The 24,992-nt window shown below is 46.9% G+C and overlaps 1 protein-coding gene across 4 annotated transcripts in view; it reads left to right on the top strand.

The window, feature by feature from the left end:
- Positions 1-24,992, top strand: part of Mylk (myosin light chain kinase) — a 247,208-nt gene that overhangs the window by 91,594 nt on the left and 130,622 nt on the right. For all 4 annotated transcript variants that reach the window (NM_001105874.2, XM_006248434.5, XM_039088119.2 and 1 more), the window contains exon 3: positions 20,877-21,084. In NM_001105874.2, the coding sequence (NP_001099344.2) occupies positions 20,877-21,084 (208 nt within the window). The remainder of the gene's footprint in view (positions 1-20,876; positions 21,085-24,992) is intronic.

Below are 24,992 nucleotides of genomic sequence, written 5' to 3'. Positions count from 1 at the left end.
TAAGGGTGTGGCATTTAACAATACTCTCAAAGAATAAGCCCCGGGGAACACTGGGAACGGACCTTGCCAGAAGCCTAGGAAGTCTTGGCCGTGCTTGTTGATACTTAGAACTTTCTTGCCTGCGGTGGTTGGACTTCCCTAAATGTTGGTGGGCTGTGGTGGAATAAACCTAAATTTGGGGATCTGGTACAAATTGCTTTGAAAATGCTATAGGTATTTTCTTTACCTATAAAATTAGCATGAAAGGACAAGTGGGAAAGAAGCAAACTGCTATGGCTTTCATGGGACCCCCTAGCCCTCCATTTTTGTGTGGCAGAAGGAAGCCAGCCTGGCCTTTAGAGACCTATCTACACTCTGCCCTGACCTGCCAAAGCTGTGACCCTGGCCTGACCCGCTGCTCAGGGGCTTCCAGAGGAGAACTGAGAAGTGACAGAAAAAACGTTTCTCGTGCAGTTCATGAGTTAAGAGACTATTACTTAATTGCGGGTTTGATGGAAAACATTATCTGAGGTTGGTGCAGCTCTTTCCAGAGATCTGCCAGCAACCTCAGAAGTGGAGCCTTATTGAAAACAGCTGGGAGAGGCTGGCGCCCAGCCTCCCCCTGCTCTCCATGCCCCAGAGCTGTCTCGCTCGGCCGACAGAGCTCAGCTAGAACTCTGCCAAGAGGCCCTGGCAGCTTTGACTGGGAATGTGTGGTGGCTTTGCTCAGCTTCAGGCTCCAGCTCAGAACCTGAGGGGATCTGGCCAGGGCTTGGAGTTAACCTCTCCTTGTGTCCATGCAGGTCCAGTTAAATAAAGGCGGACTCTGAGCACATGTCGGGCCATCTACCTGATACCTGATGGATTGCTGGCACGTCCTGTTAAGTCCTGTTAGCTGTCTTGTTGAACACCAGCTAGAGAATGTGGACACAGAAAGCCCAGCACTCATGTTGCCCCTGTGAAGCGACTTCCTCTGCAGAGGCCGTGAAGCTCGTTTAGTTTAGTCCAGCTGGTCGCCAGCCATAGCCATCTCAGCTGAATCTCTTTAATGACAAGTATAATGCACTGCTCCCTTTGTGTGTCTTTCTGCGGGGACATGTAGTCACAACAGATCTCTGTTTTAATTAATCTCTAAAATTGTTTTCCCTACGAGTATGCACAATTTGATTTCCAGTAAGTTACATATTTAAATTTTTTGGCAAACATTCATAGAAGTAAATTATTTGTCATAGTTTTTTTGAATATAGAATTTATAGAAAAAAGTCAATCCACCTCGAAATGACGGCATTTTATCTTACTATTATTTTATATGTATGGATGTTTTGCCTACATGTATATCTGTGCACCATGTTCATGCCTGGTTCCCTTGGGGGCCAGAAGAGGGCATCAGATCCCTGGAACTGGAGTTGCAGATGGCCGTGAGCTGCCACGTCCGTGCTAGGAACTGAACCCGGATCCTCTGGAGGAACAACCAGCGCTCTTGATTGCTGAGCAATCTTTTCAGCCCAAACAGCATTTTTAGTGAAAGTCAAATTATAAAGATTAAATAGCTATAGTTGTAAAAAGCTATATTTTTAGTTACAACTTAAAGGATACTTATATTCCTTAAAATTCTTCATGATGATTTTCAAAAAAAATTTTTCCTTTATTGTTGTTTTGTATGCATGAGTATTTTGCCTGTGTAACACATGCATACAGTGTCCTCTGATACAAGAAGTGAGTGTCAGATCCCCTGGGACTGGCATTATAGACAGTTGTGAGCCACCGTGTGGGTGGTGGGAATTGAACCTGGTTCCTCTGGAAGAGCATCCAGTGCCCTTAACTACTGAGCCATTTCTTTAGTCCCAAGATAATTTTTAATAATGGCATAGTTGTTTGTTGATGTTCACATACTGTTTTTTACATTTAGATTGCTTTTTCTTTGTTTTTATTTTTGACTTAGGTGCTCATTATACAGCCCAGGCTGGCTTTGAATTCACAGTCCTCATGCCTTACCTCCAAGGCTCTGGAATTGCTACCACAGCCATCAGACATTAGATTCCTAGCAAATATTTGATCTTTTAATTAAATGTAAACAAACAATATCCATTATCATGGACATTGGGAATCATCCCAGGGAAATCTCACAGACTGTATCATTAAGTCACAGTGAGTCTGTTGAGAGACATTGCCCCGTGATTAAGAAAGTCCCATAAGGTTAGCATCACTGGGTTAATTTCATAGGGAAAAAAAATGAGGTTCAAGCAATTGTCTTCATCCAGAAAAGTTTGGAAATTTTAATTTTGCACACTTTTAAAACTAAGAATTAGTTATTACTTCACTGGTCTTAGAAATAGAAAATAGGCAGGCCCAGATAGAGCGTTCAAAGAAAATCAGAAAACATACATGATTTTGAGAAGCGCGGCTCACACCACCGACCTGGAGATTATCAGCTTTACCCCTGGTAACATAATCTGGAGTGAAGTAAATGCTTTTCTGGAAAGATAGATTCTTCTGGAATTGGTGAGAAGGGAATGGGAGATATGATGGAAGGAACAGCAGAGATGGAAACACACACCTCCTGCTCACGCACGGGAGCTGTGCAATCACGGGAGCCTTCAGAGAGCAGACGTCCTCAAGCTCTGCACAGTTCGGACGGTCTCTGTCGAGGAGTGGATTGCTTCCTTCACGGCCCCTCTCAGTGCGTTCAGCTCTGTCGTTACCTTCTTGGAACATTAAGATTTGGGCTGTAAGCTATTTGAGGACTATGATAGCTTCTTGTGTCCCCGGCGTGGTAGGAATGCTCTCGAGGTGAGATCTACCATCTGGCCGTCGGTCTGCATGTTTGCTCTGGTATTGCCACCGCCCCCCCCCATGTCTCAGCCGTCATCTGCCTTCCTGGGACCCATGCTTCTGTCCTTCTGATGTAAGCTTCCACACCAGCGCTTGTCATACACTTGATAGCATCATATCCTCCTTTGGGTGTTTCATTCCAGGCTAAGCGTGCTAATTCCGTCAACTGGTCTTAACGTTCACTCCGTTTCTGTTGAGCACAAGCAAGGTGCTGACTGAGTGCCGAGCATCCTCAGCTCCATTCAGAAGGTGAGGCCCTCATCTTGCAGCCCTGTGGCATATATACCAGACGCATTCTATCAGAAGAGCCCCATTCCTTTTCGCTTGGGCATCGAGTTCTGTTGATGCAGTTTAAGATTTAATGGTGTTTAGAAATCAGTCTTTTCTACACACAAGTGATGTCTGCTCCGTGGTGTAGAACCTTTATCTTTTATTCCATAGATGTAATTCTCAGCGTGGAGACTCACTGCTGAGTAAGCTCACCCTTTCTTGTTCTTTCTGAGCTCTGGCTGGCTGGTTCAACTCAGCTGTTCTGGCCCAAACCCCACTCCAAGCTGACTGATTCAAATTGACTTCTCTTGACTTCTGAATTGCTCTGCTTAGAAAGACTGCCTTTGTGCTCCACAAATTGAACTTTCTCTCCCCAGGATGCTCTTAGGTAGCCTCTCTTTCCTCTCTGTTCTCACAAGAGTTGGGCGTATCCTAGCTCTGACTCATTCTATCAAATCTTTCTCTGATTCATCACTTTGTCTGTCTCTCAATTAGGCGTCACTTCGGAAAAATGGCTGCTTCCTTCTACAAACTTTATCATCATTGTTTATGATTAAAGGTGTGTCTGATTTCCGGCTGAATCACACAGACCTAGAAAGTCTTTGGGTGTGATCCCTTGCAGAACAGCAACAGCCATGTTGCTGGATTAAAATCCCTCTACAGGGCTCTATCCTTTTAGTACCTTGGTTCTGAAAGACACATTTGCTCCTAGTAGTGTGCCAACTGTAGTCCTATGAACCGCCTTGTAGTCTTCATTTAAATAATAAACAGTGGTCATAAATAGATTCATAATAAACTCAAATAATCACCAAAGTGATTAAAGCATATATAGAATCACAGAACCTATCAGAGAAACTATAATGTTAATTAAAAACTGTATATTGGTAACTTGGCACAATGGCATATACTTGTACTCCTAACTGCAGGAGACTGAGGAGAAGGATCCTTGAACCCATATCTTTGAGACCAGCCTAGGCAACACAGGGAGACACCCCTCTGCCCCAAGTCTCTTCACGTTTTTCGTTTTTTTTTAATTTGGAGAGAAAGTCATGCATGTTTATAATTAATATGATCACACCGACCTCTCCTTCCTCTGCCTCTACTCCCCTTTCTCTTAAGAAAACAAAACAAAACTTCTTAACTTCTGTGCCTTAAATGGCATTGGGAATTGGCAATTTCTCCTCTCTCTTCTATTCTTGTCCCCATCCCTCCTCTCTTTGATCCCCCTTTCTCTCTTTTCTGAGATTGTCTCACTCTGTAGCCAGTCCTGCCTCCGTCTCTGAGTACTTGAATTGCAGGTGTAAGCCACCTCACCTGGCTCACCAGGGTCTTGATGGTGGGACCTTCTTTCCACAGCCCCATGCTTTGAAACAAGCAAGATTTGTTAGCTGTGCACTTAGATGAACTATATGCCCCAGTGAGGCCGCTGATGGAGAAACACTGGGGCAGTGGGAGTCCAACAGCGTGACCTGGTTTAGGAAATCAACACAGGTGTTTTTGCAGTGACACCTGTTCCAAGATCCACAGATCAGAGAACGAGGCATCAGCCAATCATCTGCTCAGGCTAGCCAGGGTTTACTGGCCCTTCTGGGGACTGAGAGAACTTTGAAATAGGTGTGATGCCTGACCCCTTAACTAACTCAGTCTTGTATTGAGCTGTGTCCAGTGTACCTGTAGTAAACAAAAGCATAGCCCGTGTAGGTGGCCTAAGTTTTCATCTTGGATGGTCACAAGCCATTTTTTAAGCACCTCATTTTTCCAGTAAAACCATCCAAATATCCTTGGTTCCAGTGTTTTGATGTCGAAACATTTGTAGCTCCAACCCCTTCTTGCACCTGGAGGCAACCCATAAATCTCTCATCAAATAATATACCCTGGTTTTTTTTAATGGAAAATTATGGTACTGTGCTTGCTGTAGGCAGAGAAATGTGGACGGTGATGTCATAGTGAATCATTGATCTGGATGGTCTAGGCCTGGCCTGTTTGAAAGGGGGGCAACTATGATCAAGGCACACTGTTTTTAAAAGATGTGATTATCATAGAGAATGGTGCCCATGCTGAAGACTAGGGAGAGCAGAGAACATCAGGCCATCTCCCTGGCTGCTGGGCAGTAGTGGGGCACACCTTTAATCCCAACAATTGGGAGGCGAAAGCATGCAGATGCCTGTGAGTTCTAGACCATCCTGGTCTACAGAGCTAGTTTCAGGATGGCCAAGAATACACAGAGGGAAAAATGTATAATATATATATTATACATTTGCATATATATATGTATGTATATATATATATATATATATATATATAGAGAGAGAGAGAGAGAGAGAGAGAGAGAGAGAGAGAGAGAAAGGCAGATAGGCAGGCAGACAGATGACAGAGAAGAGACAGGGAAAGAAAATATGGTCTTATGCTTGCTATAGGAGAGAGAGACAGAGACAGACAGACAAACAGAGATAGAGACAGAGACAGGGAAAGAAAATATGGTCCTGTGCTGCTTGCTATAGGAGAGAGAGACAGAGACAGACAGACAAACAGAGATAGAGACAGAGATAGGGAGAGAAAATACGGTCCTGTGCTTGCTGAGGGAGAGGGAGGGAGGGAGGGAGGGAGGGAGGGAGGGAGGGAGAGAGAGAGAGAGAGAGAGAGAGAGAGAGAGAGAGAGAAGAACAATGGACAAAATGACAGGCAGAAAGGGGTACTCTGGTTGTTTGAATGAGACATTGTCCATAGGCTCAGGCATGTGAACTCTTGGTCCCTGACTGGTGGCCCAGTTTGGAGAGATCACGGTGAGACGCAGCTTAATGGAGGAAGTGCATCACAGGACTCTGAGGGTTGGAAGTCTCACTCTGCACCCAGTTTGCCCCTGCTTCGTGTCTGCTGTTGAAGACGTGCCCTCTCAGCTTCCTGCTTTGTTGCCATGGTATTCCTGCCATGTGGACTCGAACCATCCGGAACCATGAGCCGAAATCAGCTCCTGCTTCCAGGAGTTGATGTTGTCGTGGTGTCTGATCACAGCAACAGAAAGAAGTAACGAGTTGTCCCGAGGTCCCACTAGCTCTGCTTGGTTCTAGAGTATCCGTCTTGCACACCAGCAGTGCAAGGTAAACGCATTTCCGTAAGAGGAGAAATCTGATGTGTGGCGTACAATACAAACATAAGAAGCATGAGTGTCCCCTTCTGTAGGTGTTAGGGGTCTTGGCAAGGGAGAAAGACCGGGTGTTGTTTGGGTCAGGGCAGGCCTCGTTCACTGAGCGCTCTTCGGGGAACCCAATGGAACCGTCAAAACTGACCATTTTGTCTTCATCTTACGTCATGCATGGCTTGCGTATTATCTGAGAGGGGCAGACCCCGCAGAGGCAGCAAACTCGGGTCCAGCATTTGGTTTTTCTCTGCCCAGAAAAAGGAAGGAGTGAATACCAGCGCTAAACTTCTGCGATAAAAATGGCTCTGTAATAGGCCATGCCACTATGGGAAAGAGGCCCTGCGGCCCAGGTGTGGCCATTCCTCCTAAGCCACTTGGCTCCCTTATCTCTGGAGATAAGAATCCCTCCTTTGAAGAGTGTAGCTGGTCTTTGCTGCTTTGTGAGTCCTTCCTTTTCCCACCCTTTAACCACCCCACCCCCATCTCAGGTTCAACCCCTAACACTAGATAAGAGAGAAAGAGGGATGGAAGGGAAATACAGAATCCCTGAATCTAATTTCTATTCTTTTGCTTCTTCTTGAACCACAGCTACTAACAAACCACAACCAAGCTCCCTAGATAATCAACAACCCTACACACACACGCACGCACGCACATCTCTCTCAGGATCCTAGCATTTATATAGCCTCTGAAATGTTCCCAGAATTCTGAATGTCACACAATCACAGAAATTATCTGCAACTGGAAAAGCCATGCTTCTGCTAGAGCAGGAGGCAATCATGCTCAGCTGCTGTGGACAGTCCAAAACAACACCATGTCCCATACCTGGGATCAAAATGAAAGCACATTCTTATAATATTTCTTTGTTTTTTTTAAAAGAAACCCAAAATTCCAGAATTCTGAAAAAATATCACTCCAGATGATGTTGTGCTTGCCCCTGCCCCGAATAGCATGGCTCCTGGGTAGGCTGTTGCTGGGAGGCAGAGTTTTTGTTAGTTTTTCAAGGGTCTAGGGCAAGACAGAGGGGGATCTAAAGAGCTTTAGGCTAAAGTGTCTCCCTGGGGTATAGCAAATAAGTTTGTACATTGGCCCAGGCTGTCTTCCGACTCTCTGTGTTACTAAGGATGACTTAGAACTGATTCTCCTGCATCCTCTTCCTGGATGCTGAGATCGTGGGAAAGCACCACCGATCCAGGTTTCCACAGTGCTGGAGACTGAACCTAGGATTTCATACATGCTACAACCTCAGCCATAAAGCAGCATTTTCAGCCACAAGGAATGTCAACTAAGACACCTTCTCAGGTGTCACAGGTATCCTTCTCAGGTGTCACTAGCACCACCCAAGGATCCTTCTTCCTTATAAATTGCTTTCCTCCCAGTTACTGTTGATAACTACCATGTGTATTTTGTTTTGGTTTATTTGTGATACAAGGGATAAAACCCAGGGCCCCTGCCCAAGCGGAGCGTGTTCCTGTACCACTGAGCCACCCCTAGCCATATATTTATTTTCAAGGGCTTGTTAGGATTCCTACAGCTAGAACTCTCTGAGAAGGGTGGCCCAAGCCCTCATCTATACTGAAGCCACCCGTGTCTGCAGGATCCTCCATCTAGAGTAGGAAGTGTGGCTTCCATCTAATGGTGTCATTTACAGGTCTCTAAGACCAGAACAGGAAGACAGAAACTCCACCTTTTGCGAGCTTCCTCTGCAGCCTCTGTGCAGTCTATGCCTCTGAGCTTCAGGAAAGAGCAGCAGAGCTCTTGCCATACAATATCCTTACACTGCATCATGGGAAGTGGCCTGGTGTAGAGTGTCTTTCTGTCAGCTGGAGGGTTGGTCAAGGCAAAGCCAGGTTCCCCAGATCCTGTGCCAAAATTCTGGGGAGGGCAAGGCACCCAGCCTCCCAGACAGTGCCTGTGGCTGCTGATGGTAGGGCCCGCTCCTCTGGGGACTACAGTGCTCAGTGCCAGCTCACTGGGCCCCAGCTTCCAACACCCCCTACCCCATCCCCCCAGGATCACATAGTTGAAAGGGACACTGGCAGGAGGGCAGAAAGGAAAGTTTGAGTTTTGTTTTTCTCTAAATAAATGGGCAACTTTTCCCTTCCGTTTTTCCAGATGCTTCTTCAGAAAGGATTTCAATGGCTTGGACTGAGAAGCCTAAATCTGCTTTAAATGAGTGCTTGGAACTAGGACTCACTCTTTTGGTGTCCCGAGTGAGCCACCAACAAACTGAGAGAACCACCCCAGTCGCCTGCTCCCCAAAGGCCCTGGTTTGAGGGTTGTTGGTATTTGTTACTTCTCTTTCCTAGGTCCCCAGGGCCCTGACCTAAAATTCCTGAACAATAGTTTATGAGGGGGCTGTGCTCATGGAACTATGTTGGCAAGAGCAATACACAGGCAGAAGTAGCTGAGGAAGAGGCTCATCTGAAGTTGCTTATGGAGAGCAGGTTGCACAAGCAGGGGATCCCTGAGGCTGGGCTGGACTCCCCTGAATCCACCTGGTTTACCATTCGCCTTCCCAGGGAGTGCCCCATGAGCACAGAACACCACCCAAAGGAGGAAGAGCAGTTAGAGTCGCCTGTACCTTCTGCAAACCCGAATGCCTCTTCTTCCAAAGCCTCGGCTGCCACCCAGCCCTGTCATGCCCGCTCCCAGGCAGCAGGCCCTGTATCAGAGGGCAGCCTGGGATTCATGTTTAGCTCACAGCTGCACTTCCTTGAACCCTCAGGAAGCTTCTGTAGCATGCTCTCCTGACTTCAGGAACAACTGCACAAGGTGTACCAGCGTGGCCTCCCAGGGAAGGCTTGTGCAGCAGGGAGAGGAAGGCAAATAGAAAAAGGCCAAGTTGGGTTTTTCTGAGCACAGTTTGAGAAGTCAGTGGAAAATTCTAAATTCGAAGTGATTTGGGTTTAATTTATATACTAGGTACATTGTAACATTTAGCAAAAGTGATACAGTCTTGAAACGATACATTCTAGATACAGTCTAGGGGTCTTGTCCGGTTCATTCTCTCTGCCAGGGAAAGCATTAAAGCAGGAAAACCCTGAAGCACTTCAGACAATCAGCAGTTGAAGGGAGGCCTTTACTGGCAATGAGGAAACACACATGCAGTATACACTGAGAGAAAGGCCCTCTGCATAGCCGGGGGGCGGGGGGGGGGGGAACTCGGGAAAATACCATCTCTTCTCCAGACCTAGGAGCTTTAAAGCCTTTGAAGCTCCTCCCACCCTATTTAGGATTGGTCAGTTTGAAGAAAGCTGGGATGGCTGATTGGCCCACGAGTTGAACTTGTTGAGCCACTCCATCAGTGAGACTAGAGACAAAGCCCACTAGGCAGTTTTGTTTTGTTTTGTTTTGTTTTGTTTTGTTTTGTTTTGTTTTGTTTTGTTTTGTTTTGTTTTGTGTTAAGCTGCCAGGCTTTTCAAGTCAGGGGGGTGAGGCAGAAGCTGATCATCCTGGAAATTCACCTTTAGTCCCCTCTTCTTGTCTGTTTGCCTATCAGGGAATCTGCCTAACTCCTGGTCTCTCAACATCACACTTGGCTTGTCTGTTTTCCTGTTGGTAGGTGTATATAGCCCAGAACTTATGGTTTTAGTCATTTAAGTGTACAGTTCAGTCACATAAATGCCGTCTTGTTAGCACAAGGCCATCCCACTGGCCTCCTCTCAGGGACCTGGCAATTGCCACCAGGTGTGCCAGGTATGTGCTGAGAGGGCCTCCAGCTACCCTAGATTTCTCTCTCTGCCTTCCCGCTTCTCCCTCCCTCCCTTCTCCTGTGCCACCCCTCCCCTCTCTCCCTACCCCCCACCCCCACCCTCCGTCTCTTTCCCTGTCTCTCCTCTCTCATTCCTTCTATCTCCCCACCCACCTGTCTGTCTGCGTGTCTGCCTCTATCTCTCCTTCATGTCCCCACTCCAAGACTTCCACTCTCCCTTCTCCCAACAAAGCTCTTACACTGGATTTGTTGCACGGCATAGTTTCTCAGAGGCACTCCTTGGCACGGGCCCGCCAAAGGTACCTGACTTCTCCACCACATTTTTATCCTGTCAGAGTCACACAGTGACGTGGTCATCGTCACCATTCATCTCCAGAATAGTTTTTACCTCATGAAACTGAAGCTATGAACCCATTAAGCAACCTTTTCTCTTCTTGTTCTTTCTTTTTTTAATTAAAATGATATTCTTTATATTGCATCCCGACCACAGACCACAGTTTACCTCACTCCACTTCTCCCAGCTCCCCACCACCATCCCTCTCACCCAGATCCACTCTCGCTGTTTCCCTTCAGAAAAGAGCAGGCTCCCAAGAGACAGCAACCAAACTGGACAAAACAGGACACAATAAAACAAGGAAAAAGCGCTCAGATCAGGTTGGACAAAACAACCCAATTGTAAGAAACGAGTCTCCCGAGCAGGCAAAAGAGATACATCTGCTCCCACTGTTAGGAGACCCACAAAACAGCAAGCTAACAGCCATAACATATAGACGGAGAACCTGGTGTAGATCCACACAGGACCTCTGCTTGCCACTTCAGTCTCTGTGAGCCTGTCTGAGCCCTGCTTAGTTCATTCAGTGGGCCATGTTGTCCTGGTGCCCTCTGTCCCCTCTGACTCCTAGACTCCTTCGAGCCAGTTTCAAGGAGAGGGATCCAAATGGAGACCTCCCGTCTACACCTTCCCATTTAGTCTCTGTCTCTGCATAATGCATGGCTGTAGGTCTCTGCACCTGCTCCATGCCCTGCCTCTGATGACAACTACACAAGGTAGCTGTCTATTAGTATACAGAAGATGTTAGGAATTAGGACTTTTTTCTTTTTGGCCAGTCGTATTCAGTTCTATGTAACGTCTCTGACTGTCAGTTCTCTGGTTTCTGGCCATCCAGACAGTGTAGGACATGGGCTCCCTCTCATAGTGTGAACCTCAAGTTAAACTGGACGTTGGTTGGCCATTCCCACAAGTTCTGTGCTACCATTGCCTCAGCACATCCTGCAAGCAGGACAGATTGCAGGTCTAGGGTTTTGTGGCTGTGTCAGTGTCCAGGTTATCTTCTTCTGTATCCTTAAGAGTACCTTTCCACAGCAAATAAACCAGGACATAGGGGTGAAGGCTCCATGTAGACATCAGCTCAACCTCTCTATGTTCAATGAGCTGTAGATATTGTCCTTGGCAATGGAGTCCCACTATCAAAACTGTTTGTTTTGTTTTCAGAGAGGGCCTTCTGCCCTAGCATCATCCTGGGTTGTTTAGAGATCTCCATGGACCCCCTCAGACAACAAGTCAACACAATGCAGCCTGTGTCACCACTGGAAGCAAAAGATGACCAGTGCAGACTCTGTATCCTCTTTACTAAGAGTCCTCATGAGGGTCATCCTCATAGAGTCCAGAAAGTTTCCACTGCATTAAGTTTCTGCAGTGCACCCAAATGCCTCCAATTTCAGCTGTCTCTCTCCCTCCATCCCTTCTCCCTGCCCTCTCCAACTTGATCCTCATGGGCTGTGAAGATGGCTCAGCCATTAAAGGCTGGCTAGACTCCAGCCAAAAATATACACATCAATTCCTTAGCTCCCCTTTTCCCTCAACACCAGGCAACGCTGTTCTGCTTTCTGCTTCGGTTGGTCCTTTGCACACGTGAGGTCATGAGTTCTTAAGCTTAGCAGTGACTGTCTTTTTCCCCTTAACATAGTGTCTTCAGGCTTACCCATGTTGTCCCATATGTCTGAATTCTCTTTTTATGGATCAACAGTATTCTGTTGTAAATCCTTTGCTTCCCCTGTTATCTATTGATAGATACTTGGGTTGCCCTCTCTATTTTGAATGTTGTTATGAGCATATGAATGTAATGAAGTCCCTACTTCCATTTGTCTTGAATATATCTATATCTATATCTATATCTCTATATCTATATCTATATCTATATCTATATCTATATATATATATATATATATATATATATATATATATCCCAAAGTGGAATTACTGGCTCAGATCATAATTTTTGGTTTCAATCGTTTTAAATTTATTTTGTTTTGTGTGTATGAGTGTTTCGTCTACATGTATGTCTGTGCACCACGTGTATGCCCAAAGAGTTCAGAAGGTGTCCGATCCCTGGAACTGGAGTTACAGACAGTTGGGAGTTGGATGTCTTCCCTGGGGATGAACTCAGGTCCTCTCTAAGAGCTACAAGTGCTCTTAACCACTGAGCCATTTCCCCAACTCTTGTGTCCCCAGATCTATTGGTTGAAGAGTGATGACGGTCTCTGTGTGGCTTGGAGAGCAGCTCTCTGCTCCACCCATCCCTTCTGCCAATGACGTGTGTCCCTTTCTCCAGACTCGCCATGACTGGTTTGAAAGTCAGATTTTGTCAGCCTAGATACTTCCTTCCCAACCCTTGCCTGTGGCCTTTCAAATTCCAGTGTAGCAGTAGTCAGTGAAGCAGAAAGTCAAGGGGTACTCCCTATCTCAAAACAGCATGTGGTATTCAGGGAAAGGAATTATGGTGTGGTAAAATGACATGTTGGATATTTGTTTTCAAACGTGCTTTGCCATGCTACATGAAAATAATGGTCAGCTTTCAAGTTTGGTTTTATTCTTTAGATAAAAATAATAAACCAGTTCACCCAGAACGAAAAATGTTCTTAGTTAAAGTGTTAGGTTTTTACCTAAGAGTCCAAACCCACATACTGAGGCACACCCTCCCAATAACAAAATAAAACAAAACAACAAAAACACACCAATTTTCTGGATCTACAAGATGGCTCAGCAGGTAACTTGCTTGCTGACAAGCCTGACAATCTGAGTTCAATCCCCAGGACTCACATGGTGGGAGAACTGATGGATCACGGCTTATGCACCAGGCAGGAGTGCAGCTGAACACATGCACACACACAAGGGTTTTTAAAAAAGAAGTATGAAGTCTCTAAGTTGTTTATTAAAAAAAAAAAACATGAGTTGTGACTGGGAATCATGGCTCATGCTTTAATCTCAGGGAGGCAAAGGCAGGTGGGTCTTTGGGAAGTATAGTTCAGTCTGCTCTGTGTATCAGGGCCATGTACATGGAGCATACTTATGCTAATTATTCACAGGTTGGTAATTCTTATAGCAAAAGTAGTTTCATACCATTAAAACTCTGGGGTTGTTTATGAATTCTAGGATAACATAAAGAATCGCTGACGTTGAAGAAGAGAGGGTGGATATAAAATCCTGGAATCTGTTAATAAGATGTTGTACGTGTGCCATCTGATTTGATCCTATATTCTTCTGTGGAAATGGATTCTAGCATCTTACAGATGGGTAGACTGGGGCTAGGGAACCTAAGCTGCTTGCCCACAGCCAGGCAGCTGACGATTAATACAGCCAGAACCTACACACCAGCATTGAATCACACCACAGTTTGCTGGGTCTGATTCCAGAGCCTACATGTCTTCCTGAAATAGTAGGGATTCTTGTTTATGGATGACAGAAGCCAGTCCCAGAGTGGTTAAGCAGAGGAGATGTGTCGTGTCTCCTCCTAGAACTGAGTAGAACTGAAGCCACCAGAGCTCTGACCGGCTGTGCCTTGGTTGCTTCTCTTCACTGTACACATGAGCTCTCGTATTTAAACCTGGTTCTTCCTTCTGTCAGGAAAGTGAGAGGTAGGAAAGGGAATGGGAGAGAGTGGCTTCGGACTCTTTCAGGGTTAAGTCTTACCAATTTTGGTCTCCTAGAGTTCAGGAGTACAATTGCAAGGGGAGAGCGCAAACTGGCTGGCTTTGTGTGTGCCCAGTGTTTGAAACCAAGCCTTTCCGCCAGATTGGCTTCTCCTCTAGACTCCCCTGCAGTCAGGAAAGAAAATTTCCCTGAGAAGGGACATGCTGCTGACCCTGAAAAGGTGGGCAGGAGAGCCTAAGCAAATCAAAGCCAAACCACACCAAAGCCTTGGTTTCTTTAATGTCTAGAGCGCTGCATGCTTCTTACTAATATTCTCTATGACTGAGAACCTCTCTCAAATTGATAGCAGAAGCTTGAGGACCACCACAGAACACTGACATCCTGGGCCTGCCTTGTCAGCTAAAGACAGCACCATTGGAGCCCCCGTGGCGACAGGAAGGAAGGCCGGCCGGAAACACAGTTTACATGGGAGAGTTCTCAGAGAGGCTGACGTTCAGTCAGAAATATTTTTTATATGAAAAGTACAACTTAGACGGAATTAAGGATTATCAGTATAGGGGATTCTCCTGGACACTTTTTTTTTCTTTTTCTTTCTTTTTTTTTTTTTTTCGGAGCTGGGGACCGAACCCAGGGCCTTGCATTTGCTAGGCAAGCGCTCTACCACTGAGCTAAATCCCCAACCCCTCCCCTGGACACTTTACCACCTGTATCCTTTGTTGGGCATTTTCAAGGAGTTAGATGTGTCGTTAAATGAGTTAGGAAGTTAAGTTTTTTTGACAAAGAAGGAGTGGATTTCCCTTTTAAGAGTCTAAAGGGATTGCAGTGTGACCCAAAGCCTTCAACCTATATGTTGCCTTGGGTTGTCAGAGAAAGGGAGAGGCTTGGTAGCACATCCCTTTGATCCCAGCACTCGAAAGGCAAAAGCAGGCAGATCTCTGAGCTCCTGGCCAGCCCGGTCTTCAAAGTGAGTTCCAGAACAGCCAGGGCTACACAGAGAAAAAGAAAGGAGACCTCAGACTTGCAGGTTCAGCAGTGTAGGAATGCTTGTGCCCTGGCTCACAAGAAAAAATATCCAGAAAAGGGAAGTGGCAGAGTACAGGGGCCTGAAGCATGTGTTGGTGTTCACCGAAGCTCTTTTCATCCTCTGGGTTCCCCAGTTGGGGTGGGAATGGAAGAATCCCCGATGGAAGGCTTCCTAATTGCTGCTGTCAACAGCTGTGATCTCTTCCTGATACATTCCCGGTTCATCTGGGGCTTTGGACTACAAGGGGATTATCCTCAGCCTTAAGTAAGCTCCTGCCTGACTTGGGGCGGATGCCAGCTGCTGACACAGACTTGGGCCCTGAAGCCTGGTCATGCCTTGGCTGGCCTTCAGCTTGCCCTTCACCCTTCACTCCTCACCCTCCTAATCATACCCACCAGGTTAGACTCACAGTTACCTGTGGTCCAATCTGTGCGGAGGTGATGTTATGATACCTGGCAGCTTATCCTCAGAGGTAGAACAGATGACTCCCACTAAGAACAGAGTCTCCCTCCACCATTGCCTTTGTTTATCATTGTATTATGTATGTATTATTATGTATTATTTAAAAACTTTTTTTAAGCCAGGTGCTCACCATGTAGCGCAGGTCGTCTGAAGACCTGAGATCCTCCTGTCTCAGTGCTGGGATTCTAGGCATGGATCATCGTGCCTAGACATAAAGTCCTTCCTCCAGTTTTCACCAGTTCTGTTCTAGTCTCCAAACACAGGATGCTTCACATGTTAGAAACATGAGAGCTTGAACCTGGTGGCACAGACATAATCCTAGTTATTTGGGAGGCTGGATCAGAAAGAGCATAAGTTTAAGGCCTTCTTAGACTACAGAGTTGAGTTCAAGGACCATCTTGGCAGTTAGGTAAGACCTTGATTTAAAGATAAAAAAAAAGGGAACAGTGGAGATAGGGATGTCTGTGTCTGTGCGGCTCGTCCTCTGGCCTCAGCCTTCTCCAGCATCCCTCAATCACTGCCTACTGATGCCCCTAGTGAGTCCGGCTCCATTTTTATTTGTTTGTTTGTTTTCCCTTTCCATGTCCATCTTTGTGGTCCCCAGCATTCTGCCAGGCAGTCTGTTTCTCTTTGGCCAGTGCACAATCCTGGCTCCCCTCCTTTTGGTCTCCCTCCATCCCAGATGTGGGCAAAACCTCCATTCTTTGGTCTTGCCTAGTCTTGGCTGACAGTCAGGCTGCCGCAGCTGTGCCCTACAGCTGTATGGGCTTGCAGTGTGCACAGGGCCTGCCAGGATCAGAAGACCCACAGAGGCTCGTCGTCTTTGCAAAGTCATCCCCCCTTTTTTTCTCCTTTGCATAAAGTTCAGAGAAGGCAGATGTGTGGGTTAGAGACTGGGAGGGTCTGTGTCATGAGCAATATTGCCACCACTCTGGGTTCAGGATGGGGAGGTCTACCCTAAGCAATGAGGAATAGTTTGAGAGCCCTCAATGTATTAGGAGAAACTTAAAAGTCTGATGTCCTACAGCATGGTCCTCTTTAGTCACTAAGTGAATTCCAAGATTGTATTAGGTCTGAACTGTGACACAAGTCAGGTAGCAGTGCCCAACAGCAGCTGTTTTCTCCTCAACCAGCAGCACTCTCGGGAGCCCCATTTTCTTTAAAGGCCTTTTGAGGCCATAATGGTTTTTTGAGGACATTTTATGGAGCAGGAGCACAGTCTTACTATTTAAAAATATTATAGGGATTATGACTGCAGTATCTCTATTTTTATGACAGTTGTTGGTTATGCCCCTGATTTATTTGATACTGGGCTTCTGTTCAAGAACATAACCTCCAATTAAATGTGGTTACTGTGGCAAAAATATGATTCTCCTCAAAATGACCCTCTTTGGGGCTGGTTCCAAAAACTCATTATGGCGAAAAGTGAGGGCAGCCTCTTTGCATTCATGATCATTCCTCCAGTGGTCACTTACTTTTCCCATATGAGGAATTAGAGGGTAGCAAGGCTGTGGGTTGGGCCTAAAAGAAAATGGAGGTAAGAGGAAAGAGCCCTCTCCAAGAACTAAGTGGGTCACCAGTTAAAACCATGCTTTAGAGACAGAAGAAACCCTGGATACATAAAGAGTAATTTTCTCTTCCTTGATAGGAAGGAATTACAGCCCAGAGAGACCAGGAAGCTTGGCCAGACCCAGGCACTGAGGTCTGGCTGTCATACTGTTCTCTCTTCTCCACCCTAACCTCCCTAGGATGTCATGAGCCCACATGGCTCCGATCCTGTCCTACTCTGAATGAAAGGAGATAACCCATGACTCCCTTTCTGCATGACCAATCTTTTGTGAACCCTTTGGAGCCTTTTAAAACAGAACCAGACATTGCTTTAAGAGACGGGGTTCTATTAGAATAGGCACTCATCACCATTTTGGGTAATACAAACATGATTAACTTAAATTGGGAATTGACGGTGACGTCTGAAGACAACCTCTGAAGCCAGAGACCAGAATTGTGGTCCTAAATGTGTCACTTCATCTGCATGTGGGTTGGCTGGGAAACCCATTCCTCTACTCTTTAACATTACACGTGGCGTCATGACTGCCACCAAGGTCCCCATCACAGGGTAGCTGGTGAAGGAATTCTTTCTGGGAAGACACAAACCAGGGCATCAAACAGGCATAAAATAGGGTGCCAGCAACCAACCAAAGCCCAATTTGGAGAACCAATGAGTTGACTGGCTTGCTTACGGAGAGCATGGGGAAGGAGTCACTCACAGGGGCGTGGGTGACCCTAAAGCAAACTCATCATCACAAAGTATCACCCAAGGACAGATGAAGACTTCCCCATAGCGCACAGATACAGTCCCCTTCTGTTAACCTTGACAGTCTATGTACACTCAGGACCACAGGGCTATGTGCAGTCAAGGTACATACAGACTGCTTTGGGATTCATTCAGTAAGAAGAAGCTGTAATCCCAGATGAGGGTCCAATGTCTCTACTCCCTCTTTTCTGTGAGGGACTGTCAGTAATAAGTAAGCCAGACCTCGGGGATCTCTCGCAATTGGTCACAGACGTTCCAACGAAGATGATGGCCGTGACGCTCAGATGATAGCAATCTATAACCTGAGATCCCTCCCTCACAGTGCCGAGAGTCGAGGTTCTCTGTGTGAAGGTTCTCTTGAGAACTAGACATTTGAGAGCATTCACCAGCCTCTGGAAGATCCTAGCCATAAAAATCCCACCCGTAGCTTCTTAATTGAAGGCCATTCATAGATCCCAAGAATGTGAACCAAGATTTCCCATCTTCTCTACTTGGGCCCCAGCATAGCGAGCAGGCAGTGATAAAAGGGACATCCTTAAACAGAAGAGTCTTTCCTGGTGCGAGAGAGTCCCTGATGAGCTTCTTTCACAGTGGTAGGACGCATGCTCACATTGCAGATCATTCAGACCTTGGGACTGAGCAAGCTCACAGAGGCCTTTGCTCTAGAACCAGGAGCTGTGAAAGCCTTGTCTGTACACTTTGACTTTCTTTAACTAATGCCAGTTTCAGCATGCTTAGGAAACCGTTGAATATTTATTCTAGTAACACATTTCAAAAGTAACTTTTGAATGTGTGTAGACAATGAATGAGGAGAATAGAGAAAAAGACCAAGAGGACATGTCCCTGAGGACTGGACTGCTATCAGTGTACCCAGTTAAACATTGATACCCCCAGCGGCCTGCTGCAGGGGGCCACCGTGCAGGCTGCTGGAATGCTGGAAGCCGTAGGTACTGTTAATGATTCATCTCCAATTCTGCTTGCAGGGCTAAGCTCCTGTGCTCCAAAGCTGACAGGAAGCCTGGGATCTTCTTCAGGAGGGTGGGCTAGCCCTGCCTTACAGAGCAGGAGAAGAGAGGCATGGTTTGGAATTTTCATTTGAGCAGCCCCCTGAGGGCTTCCTCGCTTGTTCTCTGAAAGCTGTTTTAACAGGATCCATGCTGTCTGCTGTTCCTTTGTATGAGTGCGTTTGTGACAAAATTAAAGCCATAGGATGAAAAGATTTTATATGGGATCATGGTGATACAGGCCATCTTCAAACACACGTGACGGTTTTTGTGTATCTCTTTTGTTTCAAAAAATAATGAGTGGCTATATATCCATTAGAGAAACATGAATGGAAGGTGCTTATTTTTATTTTCTTCTGTTTAACCAAGACTAAGTGTGTGACATTTCCAGAAATATCCAGCGTGAATGGTTAACTGAAAGGAACAGGGGGAGACTCGAACAACAGTGCTCACCCAGGGACACACACAGTCACACTTGGCTTTCTGTCACAGTAGTGAGGGCTGTGTGTCCAGGTGGGTGTGCTCACCTTCACCCCACCAACTTACGGTACGAAATAGTTGCAGTGGTGACACCACGGCGGCCTCAGGCATTGCTGACGTGTCTTGGTGGAGACAACTTAAGAACTGAAGCATTTCCTTGTGGGTAATCTATCTCTGTCCTGAGTGTAATTTAGATTTTTATAGGAAGGAGCTTGTTTGTTTGTTTGTTTGTGGGAATTACAAATAAGATTAATATTACTGACTGGGGGTTTGGGGCTTTTTCTTCTCCATTGAATCCTGACTCTACATCAGCAGGCAGGTCATGGAAGATTTATAAACTGCTGTGAAGGGATGATTATTTGAATTAATCAGAGGATTGCTGGGCTTTTTAATAGGACTCAAAGCTTCCTTCCTTAGGAACAAAAATCTACATCTTAGATACTCAGACTTGGGTCTGAAGATGCTGGGACCAGAGTTGCTGAGGACACTAAGCCACATACAGACGGCTATGACAGCGTGTCCCCAGCACCACAAAAAGAAAAGGATGACTCTCGCTGCTCCCCTTCTTTAGTGCACTTAGGGAAGGACATGTATGTGGGTCCCAGGAGTTCAAACACACATATCCCCTGAGACCCATAGATCATCGATACCTGACCTTGCAAGGAAGAGGGGAGAGGGAGAGAGGGAGAGAGAGAGAGAGAGAGAGAGAGAGAGAGAGAGAGAGTCAGTCATACTGAAAATCTTAGTTCATTTCTCCTGAAGTCATCCTCTCTCGCCTTGGAGTGGCTGCATGGATAAAAGCCGTGCCTACAATCTTTTGTAACAAAAGCAGTTTCCTTCTAAGAAGACTTCCAAGCTGAGCTTGTGCCTTTTCCAATACAGAAGTTCAATTCTCCGGCCTCTTTGAAATGGGTTAAGCCCTGCTCCCCTGAAGATTGGTCCAGCCTGAGGGCCGGTGAGTCCCAGGTGTTCAAGGGCACTTACAGATTTTTCATATCTGGAACTCAATATTTTTAAAAATGTATATTCCCTCTCTCTCTCTCTCTCTCTCTCTCTCTCTCTCTCTCTCTCTGTGTGTGTGTGTGTGTGTGTGTGTGTGTGTGTGTGTGTGTGTGTGATTCATATGTGAACACAGGGGCCTAAAGAATCAAGAAGAAGGCCTCTGATCGCCCTAAAGGTGGCATTACAGGTGGTTATGAGCTTCCTGACGTGGGAGAGCCCTCCCGACATGGCTGGGAACCAAATTTGTGTTCTCTATAAGAACAACACGTGTTGCTAACTGCTGAGCCATCTTCCTAACCCCTCAATGGAAATTCTGAGATTGCGGTCTTTCTCTGCACCTCTCTCTTTTGAGATAGCTTTACTCTGAAGCTTGGATGTGTCGAGGACTTGGAAACGACTGAACAGAGAGCGCTCACAGACCCTCCTGAGTGTTGTTAGAGGCAGAGAACTGGTGCCCAGCTGAAAGTGCCACGGGAGGCATTCGTAGGGGGCCATCTTTCTCAGTAGTCACAGGAAAGCTGCTGCAAGGAACAGACTGGAACTCAGCTTAATGCCTCGTAATGATTTATTGTCAAAATACTAAAAAAGTACTCATTTTCTTTTCTTTCTTTTTTCTTCTTTTGTAGTCCAGTGAGTAATGCATAGAAAAGTGTGAACTGTGAACCCCACAGCATGTAGTGGGCGTGTATGGGACAGGAGCCCTTACAGTTTCTTCTTCTCCTAGGTCCGGGGCCACCCAGAGCCCCAGGTGACATGGCACAGAAATGGGCAAACCATCACCAATGGCGGCCGCTTCCTGCTGGACGGTGGGGTGCGGGGGACTTTCAGCCTCGTCATCCGTGGTGTCCGTGAGGAGGACAAGGGCAAGTACACCTGTGAAGCTAGCAACGGCAGTGGCGCCCGCCAGGTGACCGTGGAGCTGACTGTGGAAGGTGAGTCCCATGCGGCACCACTGCAGGAGCTGAGCTGCCAGCTCCAGGTCTCCTGCTGTATGTCAGCCCACTTCAAACATGGAGGGACCTAGAAGAGAAGCCACACCCAGTTTGGGGCTTTGGACTGTTCCGACTCTTGTTTCATTCAGCCTTGCCACGACTCACATCCCCACCAAGAATACAAACAAACTCTTAGGGGCGACCTTACAAAGGGATGCATGGCCCATCCCCCACTCTCCTCACCTGTCACCCCGCTGTGGCCAAGCCTTGCTCTCTCTTGACAAGACCTCAAGATTCCACCCTGTCGCTTACCCAAGCAGGAGCTCTTGCCTTGGTCCTTCCCCTGGCTTGCGCTCGTGTTCTTCAGGCCTCTGCTTAAACACCCCCAAGTTAGAGAACCCCCTTTTGGTCCCCTTCCTGTAAATTCCCTCACAGTTTTCCTCTAAGGCTTGCCACCCTCTCACCCACTGCACAGCTCCAAGACACAAGGTCACCATCTTGTCTATTGCTATGTCTTCAGCACCTGGAACATTCTGCACAGGTGAATACCGAATGTTTGGGAAATGACTGGAAGTGACTTTATCATCATTAGCATCACTGTGAAGTGAGAGTGCTCACTGTAAAAAATACGTAACAAAAATATGTCTATTAATTAATATATAGTCGTTTGTTTCCCCTGCCCCACTTCTGTGACAGAAGTAATCTTACTAACTTAAAAGCATCTGGGAGAAACATTTGACTATAATTAATATTAGGGCTTGTCACTGGTGTGTCTTCCTGGCAGGCTGAAGCTGCTCTGCTGGGTTGAACATTCCACGCCAGGCCACTGGCAGAGACTCAGGGTCCGATGTCTGGGTCTGCCAGCCCCCTCGGATGTACAACATACTTCCCCAGATCCTTCTAGGCCTTTCTGGGAGCTACCTTTCAGGGTAGCCAAACTTGCTCCTTTTTGTGGCTGTTGCTCTGTCTGTTTGTTTGTTGCCTTTTCAGAAGGCTGTGCTCCTAACTTCATTTGCAGGAGACACTGTGAGCAATGTAGAGACCGGTTATGTCAGCCCTGGAAAGTTCTAGAAGGGATGTGGTGTACTTGGGCCAGTGGCCACTCCTTGACCTCTTTCCCCTGTTTCCCCACACAGTTGCAGGGCACATGAGTTCTGCTGAACAGAGTGTGCATAGTTTGGATGCTTTTCTTAAATTCTTTAACTAAGTGACTGGTCGTGTTAATGACCTTCGAATGCCTGCGGCAGGGGCATTCCGGACAGAAGGTCCCTGGTCAGGGGGTCTCAAGATAAATCTGTCAGGAGCCATTCCATTGCGGTGCTATCTCTGTGCCAACTGATCGCAGAGCCCAAACTTTAAATATTGAGGCCCTTGAACAAAAGTTCCCTATTCTCTGTTCGGATTTCCTATTTGGAGCTGAGCGCGGAGAGAGGTGCCGAGTTATGAGTCATGGGCCAAAGTCCTGATCCCAACGTTTGCCAACATAATGTGGGACTTGAAACCTCTGAACCTTGGCTTCTGCAGAAAATGGATGTGAACTCCAAGCTTTACAGCCTAGGTTAGCCCTGATTCTCTATGATCCGTATCAGGGAAGACTGGGGTGCGTTGGGAATGCGGGGAAATTATATAAAACAGACGCAATCAGCTGTGGTGGTGATGCGTGCCTTTAGTCTCAGCGCTCCAGAGGCAGACACAGGTTGATCTCCGAGTTCAACGCTAGCCTGGTCTACATAAAACTGAGATAACTTGTGGACCTCCTTCTTGGTTCCCGTTGTTCAGGAAGTTGGATCTGGTGGTTCAACTCAGAGAGAACATTTTCGGGTCAGAAGCAAGGAGGCAGAACAATCACAGTAGAGCAAGACAAGGGTCATGTTCCTTCTCTTTGGGTGGGTTTTAATTGGAATAGATTGGCTCAGGCATTTGAGATGCATTGTGCTTCTAACTCTAACAGGAAAATGGTCTCATGCCTGCAACCTCTCTGTGTGTGAATGGGCCTGTGTGCATCCCTCTGCCACATCAGAAGCCTGTTTGAGCTGATGTGTTTGGGGCCACCCTAAGCCCCGTAGGCCTAGAAGGATGTATTCATCACCCAATGCCATGGAGAAGTTGCCAACCCGCCAGGTTAGCATTGGCATTCGTGAAGTGACTCCAGCAGCCAGCCCAGTGGCCTCCCCTGCAGCTCTGTGCTGTGCTCCTCTCTCTGTTCATCCCTGAAGAGAACAGAGGTCCTGGGATCAACCGTTTCTCTGAGTGATGGAAGCTTTTAACCTTTGTCGGCCATGTTTAGAAGGCAGTGTTGTGCAGTGAGTGGAGTCAATGCCTTGGTTGAGTTTTAGCCCCGCTGATTTCTAAGTGTGAGCACATGGCCTTCCAGTGCTTTTTTTTTTTCCTTTAAGGCAGAGGGCGTCACACAGAGGGGTGTAAGGATCAGCGCAGCCCCTGGCCATCAGGAAGTGGTGCCTGGTGATTATGTGAGCTGCAGCTAACATCCTTAGAATACTTACAGAGGGAAGTCTGTGAAAAAGGAACCTTTCTTGCCCAACTTCCAGTTTGGCAATTAGAACCAAGGAGCATGAGGACAGGTGCCTAGGGACAGGGCCACACAGTTACCCTGAGGACCCTGAGGAGGTGCCTAGGGAGAGGACCACACAGTTACTCCAAGCCCCACACAGAGGAAGCAGCCATGTTCTAAGCACCTCTAGGCTACTAAAGTTTAGGACAGAGCAAAGAACCTTATCCTGAGGGAGCTTCCTCCGTAGTACGGGGGCCACAGGCTGTTCTCCAGGGTCACTGTCCAGTAGTGGCATAACATGAGCTCTACGTGTGACATCAGGTTTGCTAAAGCCACGTTGTTAAAATCAGGTGTCTTCCTTAGGGTTTCATTGCTGTGAAGAGACACCATGACCAAGGCAACTTCTATAAAGGGCAACCTTTAATTGGGGCTGGCTTACAGGTTCAGAGGTTCAGTCCATTAACATCAAGGTAGGAACATGGCAGCATCCAGGCAGACACGGTGATGGAGAAGCCGAGTTCTACATATCGATCCGAAGGCAGCCCGGAGAGGACTCTTCCACACAGGTGGTGCCTGAGCATCGGAGGCCTCAAAGCCCACCTATGCAGTAACACATTCCTCCAACAAGGCCACTCCTCCTAATAGTGCCACTGCCTGTGGCCAACCATTCAAGCTACCACATTAGGTGAGATTAATTCTAATAAAATACTTTAACTCAGTATGCTTTCTTTTCAGTGTATAGCCTACACAAACATGGTAAGTCTCCCCTCAACTCACACAGAGGAGATTGTGCCTAGAGTCAGGCATGGCAGTGTGTACCTGCAGTCCTGGCATGTAGGAGACAGAGACAGCAGGATTATGTTCAAGGCTAGCCTGGGCTACATATCAAGATCCTATCTCAAAAACAAAAATCACCTGCAGGGCTTCTGGAAGCATCTGGCCTGGAGCATCCTGCCCCGCTGTCTTTTTCCAGCCCCTCCATAATCTCCTCTTCCCTCAATCCCTGACGTCTAGTAATACTGAGGCTGCTGCTCTCTGCAAATCCCTATACAGAATACTTGCCATGTGCCTTCATGTTTTTAAAGTTCAATTCTACTTTTATTGTATGTGTGTGTGTGCGTGCGTGCGTGCATGTGTGCATGCGTGTGCTCGAGCATTCTCTCTCCCACGCATGCATATGAATACAGTGCTCACAGATGACAGAACAGCACCTGCATCAGATTCCCTAGAGCTGGAGTTACGGCCGTTGAGCCACTTGACGTGGGTGCTGAGAAGCTCTGCAAGAGCAGTGAGTGTGCTCTTGGCCACCGAGCCATCTGCTGAGCCCGGTGCTTTCTTCTCCCATCTCTTTAGGCCCCCACCTCTTTCTCTCCTCTCTAGCCATGGCCCTTAACGG

The sequence above is a fragment of the Rattus norvegicus genome, chromosome 11 (assembly GCF_036323735.1).
Source record: "Rattus norvegicus strain BN/NHsdMcwi chromosome 11, GRCr8, whole genome shotgun sequence".
NCBI classification, from domain to species: domain Eukaryota; kingdom Metazoa; phylum Chordata; class Mammalia; order Rodentia; family Muridae; genus Rattus; species Rattus norvegicus.
This window is presented reverse-complemented; position numbering and strand designations above follow the sequence as displayed.